Source organism: Cataglyphis hispanica, chromosome 7 (genome assembly GCF_021464435.1).
Source record: "Cataglyphis hispanica isolate Lineage 1 chromosome 7, ULB_Chis1_1.0, whole genome shotgun sequence".
Lineage (NCBI taxonomy): Eukaryota > Metazoa > Arthropoda > Insecta > Hymenoptera > Formicidae > Cataglyphis > Cataglyphis hispanica.
In genome coordinates, this window is record NC_065960.1 from 6,950,354 (window position 1) to 6,963,944 (window position 13,591).

The 13,591-nt window shown below is 38.1% G+C and overlaps 1 protein-coding gene across 8 annotated transcripts in view; it reads right to left on the minus strand.

Annotated features, from left to right (window-relative positions):
• Nucleotides 1-223: 223 nt before the first annotated feature.
• Nucleotides 224-13,591, minus strand: part of LOC126850795 (multidrug resistance protein homolog 49) — a 53,077-nt gene continuing 39,709 nt past the window's right edge. For all 8 annotated transcript variants that reach the window (XM_050594129.1, XM_050594126.1, XM_050594128.1 and 5 more), the window contains 8 exons: nt 13,116-13,539; nt 11,680-11,883; nt 9,726-10,077; nt 9,420-9,647; nt 8,253-9,202; nt 6,417-6,818; nt 5,977-6,123; nt 224-3,524 (listed from right to left, as the gene is read on the minus strand). In XM_050594129.1, the coding sequence (XP_050450086.1) occupies nt 3,327-3,524; nt 5,977-6,123; nt 6,417-6,818; nt 8,253-9,202; nt 9,420-9,647; nt 9,726-10,077; nt 11,680-11,883; nt 13,116-13,539 (2,905 nt within the window). In that variant the 3' untranslated portion in view covers nt 224-3,326. The remainder of the gene's footprint in view (nt 3,525-5,976; nt 6,124-6,416; nt 6,819-8,252; nt 9,203-9,419; nt 9,648-9,725; nt 10,078-11,679; nt 11,884-13,115; nt 13,540-13,591) is intronic.

The window sequence follows — 13,591 nt, forward strand, 5'->3', positions numbered from 1 at the left end:
TAACTAGATATTTTCCATTAAATTTTCTTTGGAAGAATGTTGATATCAAGTTCATTACGAAATTATGAAGGATGAGCTATGTCCATAATATTCTTGACAAGGATCATTTCCATCTGAATAATTAATATTTTTACGAACAATAAGATATTGCAGAACAGAATATTGGAAAAAGGAAAAAATATCAGTAAATAGAAAAAAGGAAGTAACGTAATATTAGATTGCGTTTTTTTCTTTGTTATATCATTCTTTATTATTATTTTACAATCATATTTTTCTCTTTACAAAAACTCTAATATTTCATCCTCCATGTAACACCATTGTAAGTACACACATTTCGACATTCAGATTTGATCGCTCGTGTGAATTACACAAATTTTCGAATTTTGTCATAGATCCCAGCGAAAATTTATCTTTGTTCTATTTTAATTAGTACAAGATCTTTACTCTTAAGTATTGTTCATAAGCGGCAGCCGCAATGTTAAGTATAAGTATCAATCAGGAATTTCGAAGGAGTTGCGAGATATCTTTTCCGATTTTAATTATTTTTTTTGATGAGCGAAAACAATATTTGAATAATTTTTTGAAAAATATAATTTAATTTTATACATCACCTTTATAATTTCAAATGATTAATTATTTTACATTTATATTACTGATATAAAAATATGTAAAATAATCAATTTTTATTTTTTTTTTTTTGTGAATGTTGTAAAAGTTAATAATTAAATTTGTTTTTAATTGATACAGATTTTTCTACGGAAATTCCTTCGAAAAATATTGATCTAATCATTTTATTCGATCTCTACAATTAATAGTTATCGGTTATTTATTTCAATGACTTGACTATGAGTACTATCTCGATTAATAACGATTGCTTTTTTATATTCAACCATGACGTGTTTGTGTAGTATTTATCTCTCGATAAATGAATTGCGACGACGTCTTAGACACAACGTAGCTCTCTTAAGTCGAGAGCACAAATTCTGAAAAATCGACCTTTTTTCCACGCACTTCCTTTGCTGCCGAATATATATATATATATATATATATATATATATATATATATATATATATATATATCATCGCTAAATCCGATAAACCTTCGCGTGCTGGCGAATCTCATTATCTTTTAAGCCTAAAGGAGAGAAGGCACTAAGTACATATTGGTAGAATATAATCGCGAGATGACACAGTCGCGACGTGTTATTTATGAGAGAACACGGGATCGAGAAGTCAATTGCCGCTCCATTCTAAGAATTGCTGATTGTTTCGCGATTATTGATTTTCGTTTCGCACAGGGGAAAGGTCGTTTCGTACAAAGGAAGCCAGATTCTTATTAGACGCCGAATCGTCCTTTCTCGTAAATATACGATTTACCATTCCAGTTTATTTATTCGCCGCCGTACACATAACCGTTATTGCGGCAATAAATTTCGGTTTATTCATACATGAGCATTACTTTACATAATTTTCTTCGATCGAATTCAGCACATGCTCGGATACGTATATTTCCCTTCCCTCGACGAAGGAGCAAAGTATTTTCTCCTTGGACGTAAACAAATGTGCCAAGTATGTATCTTTTATCATTCTCATCGCCTTTGTTTTCTCGGTCACGTGACAGTGCTAAATTAACATCTAATTATTAAGGCACCAGTGAAATGAAACCGTCGACGATTTATTACATCCCCTATATACTGGAAATTTTGCATCACGAATAAATTCGTTAAATGTTATACCGGGTATATCCGAATGAGAAAGGAATTTCCCTCTTTCTCTCTCTCTCCGCGAGGGAATAGAGATGAACATTTGAATTTTTCAGATAAAAAAGAAGAAATGGAGGAACGCGTGAGAACGTCGCGCCTGCGCGGAATACTATTAATCCGAGAGAAATGCTTATATATATATTTTATATTATATCGTTAGAGCGCCACCGCCACGGCACTGTCAAAATTACGACGACGGAGAAATACTTTTACTCCATTCTATTCCATAACTGAGAACACCTGTCACCATTTGTACGTCTTGTTATACGAACTACGTCCCTCAAACCAATCGATTTGATGCCATCTATGTAATCTCAGTCGGGTACAGGGAACGTAGATCAATAGCATTAATTACGCTAATTGCATCTATTGAGATTGCGTTGTACCGACTTTCGTTCTATAGCACAACTTAGGCTACTAGTAAACTAAACTGAATTCTTTAATAAAGTAATGGAAAGGACTCTTTTTGTTCATTTGATTGAATCTTTTTTTTTATCCGATAGAAAAATAGTCAAATTTCTTTCTCATCATGAAATATGATAGCTCTCATGAAGAGCTTCGTTTAACGTACGTGCGTATATATGTGTATGTATGCGCGAGAAATATTATCACCTGAGAAAACGCTAGGGAGAAAAGTCGACGCATACGAATGAGGACGGGGCGCAGAAATGGTAAAGTTGATTACGTCGCCTGCCATTATGGATAATACCTCGTTTCGCCATCTAAAAAGATATATCGTTACGTAGATGCGCAAAGTACTAACGAAGTAACGCGACCGCCAGAAGAAGCACTACATACTACCTCCATAAAGAAGCACTTTACTCTATTTAACTGTAAATGTTTTGTACAAGATTAAGGGAGAGAGAAGAAGCGATGAATATGAATAAGAATGATAGATGTAGAAATAGAGAGAGAAAGAGATGAAATTGGCGAGAATGTCCTTACAAATCACATGAAATATTTAATAAAATTTATAAATACAAATTTCACATTTGTGAAAAATTTTCGATATTATTATCGTAATCTACTTGTTCTCTCATTTGTATGTATATGTAAATGAATCAAAGAAGGATGAATAGGGGAAACTGACAATTCGATAAGAGGTAAGATCATTCGATCCCATATCATTACTTAGAAAAATTAATTTAAGACAGATTCGACGCAAAGAACACAAGTAAAATTCAGAATTTTGATTTAAAATAAATCAAAATTCTCTCCCAAAAATAAATACTCGGTTCGTATGTTTTCGCTGTAGGGCGGATCAGCTGTAGGCACAGCGGATGAGTCGCATTAACATTCTGCGAGAGTAAATCTGCTCCTTCTCTACTGACGCATTCGTCCTTTTGAATGTCTAGCTATCGCTAATAATATTTCTTAATTCGTGACGATTATTCCGGCGATAATCCGACGGTCGTTCGAGAATTCCGCTCCGCGGGCTCACGCTTTCTTTCATTTTCCGCTCGCTCAACTGAATTATCACTCGTCTCCGACTGGAACACGATGCACCATCAACGAGCGAATCGCTCGCGATGGAAGGAAAAAGCGGTAATCTAAGCTGCCCCTCTACTCTATGGAGGTTTCCTGGAGCAAGTGTGCGTAGAGGCCATCGGCCAACATCAGATCATCGTGAGTGCCCATTTCGGCCACGGTGCCCCGGTCCAGCACGCAGATCACGTCGGCGTTTCTTATGGTGGCCAGACGGTGGGCGATGGTGATGCACGTTCTGCCCTGCATGGCTTTGTCCAGGGCCGCCTGCACGACCTGCGCGGAGAAAATATCGGATAAATGCGACAGCATGCTTCTCGGGGACACGTCGTAAGCGCGCGACGACAACGGCGGAAATGAAAACGTAAACGACGATCGTTAAGTCGGTTATTACCGGTCTTCGCTTTATACAGCTTAATCATTGAAGCGAGGTTCTTATACGCCTCACGGTATTATGTGCGCGAGGGATATTACGAAATGTAGTTTTCGCTCGCGGAAAATTGTTTGAATAACTGCTACTTAAAGTCTTCTGTTTTAGTACACTTTTACGTGAATTGGCATTTTTCAAAAGATACTGTATGAGTTTCAAGATTAATTAATATTCTTATACACAATTTTTCTACATCTAATTTCATGTCGCAAAATTGCAAACTGTTTATGCCGTTTATTTTCAAAACAGCATGTGATATAAATTTTAACTTAAACGTACTGTACCATACAATTGCATATGCATGACGCTGATTCGTTACACGAAGTGGAACGTCATATGAAAGCCGCGTAGCGAAAGAGTCAAGAACAATTAACATTAATAATACAACGTCGCACGCGCGCAATTGTCCCTTGTGTTTCCGGATGATGTACATTATTTCTCTCAGTACATTTTCCAAAATTAATTTCGTGAGGCGCGAAGCACAATTAATAGAGCGGTCGTGTTAACGCAACTGAAATCAGAAGAGCTAATCGAACATAAGCACTTATCCGTTTTGGTTTCACGGATCGACAACGCACAGGAGGGATGGCCCACACGTGTATTATGTTCCGAGGGTGGATTCAGCGCGTAACAATGTTGCCGTGAAATTCATTTTGCCGCGATGAGCCGTTTCCCGACCGGAGAAATGCAGCAACCGCTTGCTCGTAAAACCGGGAATTTCCGACTGTTAGCGCCGATAATATCGTAAATGGCGTTGCAGCCTGTAATTTCGATAGACTGACAGAGAAGAAGGGAAATATGAAAAAAAAAAGAAAAGAAAAATATTTATCCGGCATGTTGCCGAAAATGAAGAAAATATGATTTTTCACGCGGATATCATGGAGTTTTAATCGTCAGTATATATAACTGTATAATATACGCAATCTCGGATATTATTTCGCCGATTCGTTCTTTTTCCGATATTTTTTTATCAAAATCCATCGATTATTATTAATATTTATCGCGCCGGGACATGTAATAGTTTAGATCACTGAGAAATCGTTCGCGGTCCGTATAGTTGATAGTTAAGCGTATCCGATATCGTAAATACTCAGATATTTATTATCCAACATCGCCGACTATCGCGCCCATTATTGCTTATCGGAAATAGTTCCGTTTGCAGCATAGTTTCGAGATATTTATACGGTACACGTTTATTTCAATAGTTCATTCTTCTTCGTTAAAAATGCGAAACAATTTATTTTTCTTATTTCCGAAACAAAATAAGAAAATTAATAAACAATTTATTTATTAGTTTCACATTTTTATTTTGTTATTAATAAAAATACTTCTTTGGAGGTTTTAAGACTAATATTTATAGTTGTGTTGAAGCAACTTACGAAGAAAATTTAGACTTTCCTCTTTGCATTAAAAAAGACTGTTTTATTTGTACTTTCCACATCGTGGTTCTTTTTTTTCTTTACCGTCCAAAGCGCGAATATACATTCTCTTCGTAAAGTAAAGAAAAGTGCAGCTAAAACAAAAACCTAAAAACTCGTTGCTGCCTCGTTGTTCAACAGAACTGAGGAGCCGCAATAAAAGAAGAAGATTGCCCACGCGTTCAAGCATATCTTCCCTTGCTTTCCCCAATTAAAGTAGACGTAAACTCGCGCGGCGAGAACAGACTTTCTTAACGATTACAGCAACGACATTACGAAATGTACGCGATTCCGCCGACGGAATACACGGGAAAAATCTGCGAATGGTGCCTGTGGAAGTCGCTTTTGCTTTCAATGACCATTAATTTGATTGTCCGTCACTGATCGACACTGTCGCGAGAACGATAATGTTTTCTATGTGTCTTTCAAAAGATTCTAAATCGGATCTAATCTCTTGTCGCGTCTTCACTAATATATATATATATATATATATATATATATATATATATATATATATATAAAATATATTATAGGTGAAATATAATTAAAAAAATTGTGATATATATTTTATTAATATTGACAGGAAGTGAGAGACGAAATACATTTTATTTCGAAGAGTGTTCGCGAACCTCGCATAAAGTGCTTTATGTGATTAATATAAATAACTCTGCAAATATTCACGCAACAATTTGCAGATACATTTATTTAAAAAATGAGCGCCTACATCGTTTCTCTATTTTATGATACATTGCTGAGAACGGACAATCGTGATTCGAGACTAATATTTATTTAATACGTGAGGAGGGAAAAAGAGGAAAAATTGTTTGCAGAATTATTAACCAGTTATTATTCGCCAAAAGAATATCGTGACCGTTCTTACCTGCTCACTTTGAGTATCGAGGGCTGAAGTTGCTTCGTCTAATAGCAAAATTCGAGGATTCCTTAGCAGGGCACGTGCTATCGCTATTCTTTGTTTCTGCCCGCCACTAAGTTGAGTACCTTTCGTTCCCAATCTCGTGTCGTAACCCTGAATAAGCAAAAAGAATAGAATTCAATTATAAAAAAGAAACAATTGCAATATATATTAATGTACTATCTATAATTTATTCCCAAGTTTTTTTTTTAATTAATTTTTGAGATTTTGTCTGATTATGATTCTAATCCATATTTATATTTTATGCAAAATCTCTTGATTTCATGTCTCTTTACCTCTTGATTTTAATCTATTAAATTGAATATTTGTGCGCTGTTTTTGTTACATCTTTTACTTAAATGCGTAGTGAATATATTTATAATTATAAAAGTGACATTGACACTAACCAACGGTAGCGAAGTCACGAAACTGTGAATGTTGGACATCTTGGCGGCCTCGATGATCTCATCCATAGTCGCCTGTCGACTATTATCGCCATAGGCAATATTCTCGGCTATCGTTCTATCGAAGAGCACCGGTTCCTGTCCCACGACGCCTAGCTGCGACCTGAGCGTGGTCAGCGAGACCGACGCGATGTCACGCCGATCTAGCGTCACGGTGCCGGCGAGCGGATCGTAGAGCCGCTGCAGCAACTGAATGCAAGTGGACTTTCCGCAACCACTCTGACCCACGAGAGCCACCATCTGTCCCGACTTTACAATTAAATTCAATCCTTTGAGCACCGATGTCTCTGGTCGCGTCGGATAATGAAAATCGACTTTCGAGAATTGAATGAGACCGTCTGCCTTCTGCAAAGCAAAAACACAAAGCGATCCGTTAGTTAGCCGGAGGACTTCACGCGTTTAATCTTGTGCTTTATTCGCTGCTTGTCTCTCTTCGACGTCTTTAAATTTTATATATAAAAGATGTACGAAAAATAGAGAAAAAGTGAAACAGTATTTTTTTATTCTTTTTTTTTTAACAAAATGATTGATATAATCGCACGATTGAATGACTTATTATTTGGAGATATTTTTGACAAGTACTATGCTTCATTTAATTTACGCTTTATTAAAATATATTTGAATACGATGTCAATTTGACGGAATCAACCAGAGTTTCAAACGTTAATTAACGAGACGTTGCTTGAGGCTGTGCTATTAAACAGCCGTAAATTTCTAATAGATGTGACATCATTTGCACAAGCATTTCGGTTTTCGCATACGTAAACATGTTGCATGTTGCACTGCAAACGAAACAGAAAACCACGATTTGAAGCATAAGCTCGTATCCGGCAATCAGCGATGTTCACGGCAAGGTATTGCGATAATCGTTCGATTAATTTACGGATTATCAAAATTATTTACATTTCATGTATGTAATTTGTTTGTCGAGTATATTATAAATTTTCAAGCTCTCGTTAATAATTACATACGACACGAAGATCTCATTGTCCAATGGACTTAATGTTCTACGACGAGATAAATGAACTTAAAGATATTTGGAAAGATAAAAAAAATTAAGAAAAAATTAATTAAATTTTCTGTAAATTATGCCTGTGATGTTTGTAAAACAGGCTGAATAATTTAATTCTTTGGTATTTTCCGATGTTCATGGGAAATCTTTTTTTTTCTATAGGATATACAAAAATATTCAAGAATTTCTTCGCTTTTATTTTGATTAATTTTAATTTATATATTAATTATTCGGTAGAATGAATTTATCTCATTATTCAATAAGAATTATTGAACAATAAAAATCATTTTCAATTTCATACAACTATTCGACTCGTACGCTAAAGTAAATCTCCAAGGCTAATGATTTAACGATTTTACAATTCTGTAGCAAATTTAAATGCCGTGTTCAATGTCGTGCAAGTTTAGATTAACATTGTAAGAAACTAATTAAAAGTTAAAACTAATTCTCTAAATACAATAAATCTCTACTTTATCGCGATTTTGCATTCTTTAGCAGATTTTCTATTCTTCTTCGGCAAGAATTAATTAAATGTCTTATATTTCGTGTAGCTTTATTATTATTATTTGATAATAAACATTTTAGCAATTCAACTGGTCAACCGCAATTTGTGTTTGCATCTCGCAAATATTATTTGTTTGATGGTTAACTCTAAATACACAAACGCATAATAAAGTGAAAGTGCGCGATTTCCAAAATACACGCTGTGTATCCGCGGTTTGTGTATAACAAATTTACACTCGAATATAATATCGAGATGAACTCACCCAATCAAGATCCTTCCCCTCCGATTCCGGTGGCGAGCTGATTTCCGGCACTCTATCGAGCAGCCGAAAGACTCTGCCAGCCGAGATTTTGGCCGTGTTGAAATTGGGCGCCCAGGCAAGCGCCTGGCCCAACATCCACGAGCCGAAGATCAACGCTTCCGACACCTTGATGACCTTCTCATAACTGAGCCCTTCCTTGGCCACCAGATAACCGCCGTAATAAAGACTGATGGCGTATCCGAAGAAGGGTGCGGTCTGTCCGCACGAGAATACGATGCCTCTCAATCTACTCCCGGTCCTGGTCGCTTTGGCGACATGATCCAGTTCCACGCAGTATCTGTTGAAGAAGCGTTCTTCTTTGTTGAGGCTGGCAACCGTGCGGATGTTGCTTATCGCTTCTACGGCGATTCGCGTAGCCGCTTCCATCTTCTTCTTCTCCTGCATACCCTGGCCGCCCATCACCCTCGCCTCGAAGAAAACCGCGCCAAGCACCAGCGGAATCGACACCACTGATACCAACGTCATCTTCCACGTGTAGTACATGGACAATCCGATTCCGATGACGAGGGTCGAGAAGGCTTGTAGCATAGCACCGACGCGAGTTCCGGTCGCGCCTTGAACGGCGCTGGCGTCTGATGACAACCTCGCACAAAGTGCGCCCACGCTATTCGAATCCTCGTCGTACCAGCCCATGTCTTGCTTGAGCATCGCGGTGAACGCCATTCTCCTTATTCGCGTGGTCATACGCACGCCGGCCAAGCCGAACATGTACATCTGCAGGAAAGTGCCGATACCCGTCAATACGCCGACGATGATGAACAATATTGAGAAATTGACGGTTCTTCTAGTGATTTCATCGGGATCTTGAAGACTTAGCACATAGTATACTTCACCGAATAACACAGCAAAAGCCGGGAAGGATGCGCCTACTGTCGCCGCTGCGAGACATCCTGAAGAAATTGCCATATGAAAGAGAAAAGATTTTAAGAAGTGAAAAAAAATCAAGATTATTTTTTCTCATTTTTTTTCTATCATTGTAAATATTTTTTACTTGATATATTTGCTTTCTATATTTTCTTTGAAAGAGCCGACTCTTAGCTTAACTTAGCATCAACAAAAGCTATTAGCTACTGCTATTGCAAATTATTTGCGTCAGCTAGAAATTACCAATTAGATTGTGTAGCCATTCCGGTTTGTTAAGCGCGAATATCCTCGTTAAGGGCGCGTCATAAGGTTTCTCGTGCTCTTCAAGTTCCTCTTGCGAGGATTCGGATCTCGCGAGGGATAATCGATGAGAATGCAAGGACATGGTTGAAAACTGCCTATTCAGCGGCGGCTTCGTCTTCATCTTCGGGCTTGTTATCGCGGCCTTCGCGGCAGCTCTCGTGGCCTTATCTAATGTCGAACAATCAGATAATTAACAATGTACGAAAATGTACATAATAATATCTCGATACGCGTACAATATTATACCTTTAGCTTGAGCATTCGCGTGGGTGGAATGCAATCCGTAGTAATGTTTTTTCAGCGCCATTAATTCTTCGTGGGTACCTTGCTCGACGACAACTCCGTCCTTGATAAACACGATCCTATCAACGTTTGTGATCGTGGAGAGCCTGTGGCTCACTATAATCGTCGTTCTTCCCTTTGCAGCAGTGTCAAGAGCTCTTTGCACGGTCGCCTCGCTGTGAACATCCAAAGCGGACGTTGCCTCGTCCAGTAAAAGGATCGCCGGATTTCTCACTAATGCACGCGCGATAGCGATTCTTTGCTTTTGTCCGCCCGATAATTGAGAGCCTCTCTCGCCCACTGGACTATCGTATCCCTAAATCCAAATCGACGATATTATTATTCCGATCCTCTCATGCGCGAGGATCGAATTGATATAGGATACATCTTGACGAAAAAAGCGTCTCAAGATAGATTTTTCTAAGAATATTAATTCTTTAAATTTTTTTACGTAATTTTTTTTACGTTGTTTTTTTTTTATGTTAACTTAAATTTTAATTAAATTTTCTTAATTTGAAATTATAATTAAAAATTATTATAAATAATTATGAAAAACGCATTTTTTTACGGTAACGGCGTATTCTTCGACGAAATATTTTTTTTTTTTATTTCTAGTTTTTGTTTGACGATTTTTTTTGATATATTACTTTTATTTAAACTCGCAAGAGAATAATGTCGTTCGCGGACTCGTAATCGTAGATGGGGGCAATACCGATCGCGGTATCGGGCCATTAATTGTCCGGGTAGTTTTCGAGCGATTTGCGGTTTGAAATAACGGTTATTTAATCAAGGACGAAACAGCGTGTCACACCTGCGGTGCATATGGAACGCGCGATTTAATAAATTCGTAAGCTGCGACACGCGTTCGTTGATAACGACTTTCTCCATGCTCTTTTTTCGAGTTTATATCCTGCGTTTTTTTTAATAAAAAAAAAAAAAAATGCTTTGAAGAGATTAAGAATTTCTCAATAATAAAAAGAATTTTGCTGACCAAATTGATTTACATCCGATGCAGTTGAATGAAAATAATTCAGACATTATAGATATTATCGCGGCAACACGTGGCTCGCCGATTAATTACAACAATAATAAACTTACTCTTTTGCAGGCTTCATTTTTGCAACTATATGTGGAAGATACGTGTTTAAATCGTAATGCGTATGTAGATGTAAGCTTTAAATGCAAACGCGACAGCGAATTCAATGGAGAATCGTCGCGAGTATCGAACTCACCCACCGATAATCCGCTAATAAACGCCTAATCGTTGACATAGGCGTAATCTCGGATAATGTTATTTGCTTCGTGCACGGTTCAACACGCGTGTTTTATCGCCTGTTTGCGCGCGTACCACGCGGACTGCCAGGCACACCTGAGACTATTGTTAACACATTGTATCGTGTAGCGCGCGATATCCAATCAGGAAATTATTCTCGTAACTGGAAAATTATTTCGTCGGATGTTATTTATCGCTTTATCTTGTTTACATATTTAATTGCGCCCGACAAATCTCGCGTGCCCGAAAAGGTCTCATCAAATAATGAAATTGCGTAAAATTATTCGTTCTGTAAATTAGCAGAATATTAAGTAAGGAATTTAAGTATTACGCATGACTTGAGAAAAATAATAGCCTTCTTTTCTGGCTTGTGATATATAAATTGTACTTTTACCTAAATACAAGAAGGGGAGTGAGAAACATGTAAAACATGTAAAGGAAGCTTTTGGCGGAAGAATCAAATTCGAGTGGACAATATCTTCGTCGGATTTTCAATTGGATGACGCCCCGCGACTCCGTGTCTGTCGATTCTGTAACTTGCCGTTGAAACTGGCTGAATCAATCGAACTCGCGCGAAAAGGAAACTATAATCCCGGGCGGGCAAAGGGCGCGATTGGAATACGAGAAAAGGGCGACGGCGCTCACCTCCGGCAGTTTGCTGATGAAGTCGTGGGCGTTCGCTTCCTTCGCGGCTTTGATCATCTCCTCCTCGGTAATGCTGTCATTTCCGTAGCGGATATTCTCCCGTATCGTCGTGTCAAAGAGCACCGGCTCCTGACCGACCACGCCGATGTGCGAGCGCAACCATTGAACATTCAACGCTGACACGTCGGCCTCATCCAGAAGCACCTGCGGAGAAAAATACGAAATCTCTTGGAAATTGTCTCTCGCACATGTACAACACACATTTGCGCGCGCGCTAAGGCAAGAATCGATAGTCGAGCGACGACAAAAAGAGTCGCGTTTATACAAAAAATAGACATCGCTTCTAATTACCATAATCTCTAAAAGCGAGAATAATTTCACAGAATTAATATTTATTTATATTTTTTTCTTTAATTCATTAACATTGTTGCTTTCTATACATGTCAAATCACGCAATTACACAATAATATAATAAGGTTAAAATAAATTATATAATACCATGAAATTAATAAAGAAGGAAGTATAAAAAAATTATCTAAAAAAAGAGCCAGAAAAGAAAATATATATTGCGGAAATATAAGAGCTAAAAGGATAGTTACTGTTATAATATTTTATTGCATGACATTTTAATATTAAACGTAACTAAAAGTCTAAAGTTTATATTGAACGCGCATGAACACGTGACAGATATCGAGTAGAGCGCGGTAAAGAGTCAGAGCGCATAAAAAATGTTTATTACCTGAATATACAGCGTGTTCGCATTCGAATGTTTATTGTATCCGCAACTACGTTGCCGTCATAAAAATGTGCCTGCGTTAACAATAAAATTGCTACGATACTCGTTCACTATACAGCGAGCTCGACTCCGTTCTTTTTTCTTTTCGCGCGAATACGGCGATATTCCATCGTGAAAGTTTTATGTCTTGTTGTGAAAAAATAAATAGGATAAGTGAATTGATTTCGATAAGATGATGCTCGATGATAATCTTCGATGATCTTATAATATGGGGACGTGATTGCGCTGAAAATAATTATTTTTTCAATAACGAAAAGTAAATTATCGCGACGAACGTGCCATTTATTCAGACGTCATTGTATTTTGCGAGGGGATAAAAACGTTTCCAGGACATTTTTGACGCTATACGCGTGGTTATTAACTTTGCTCCGTATGTATCAACGCACGCCATATCGCACGAACTATGTCGCTATATATATGCCCTCATTCTTAAAAAGTTTATAAACCAGTTTAAAGCGAATTTTTTCTATAAAGGAAAAAAAATACGATGCAACATCAAAAAAATTCTAAAGTCTCCAAATTAATGGATTTTATTTGACATTGCGTATCTCCTGTCGTATTATCGAAATGAATAATTCTAAATAATGAATCTTTTTATCTCGGCGAAAAATAAATTTATCTAACGATCTTCGCTACTGACCTGCCCACTAAGCGGATCGTAGAGACGTTGAATGAGTTGCAAACAGGTGGATTTGCCGCATCCGGATCCGCCGACGAGCGCCACCGTCTCGCCGCGATTGATCTTCAGATTCAATCCCCGCAACACCTGAACGTCCTTACGCGCCGGATAACGGAAGACGACGTTTTTGAATTCAATATCGCCGTTGACGGACTCGAGTCGTCGGCCTTCCTTACTCAGACTATCTATCGTCGGCACGCGATCGAGAACTTGGAAGATCGCGGCAGCGGATCCTCTCGCCACCGCGAACGCCTCGAGATGCGGCGAGGTCAGGCCCATGTTTTGCGCCCCGGAAAGTACGCCGAAGAACACGATCACCAGTACCGCCGGCGTGTATTCCTTCACCTCCTTCGGACGATCGTCCAAGATTAATTGCACGCCATACCTATAGCAAAAAAGAGAGCCTGTTTTTTGGTCGGAACGCGACACGTCCTCTA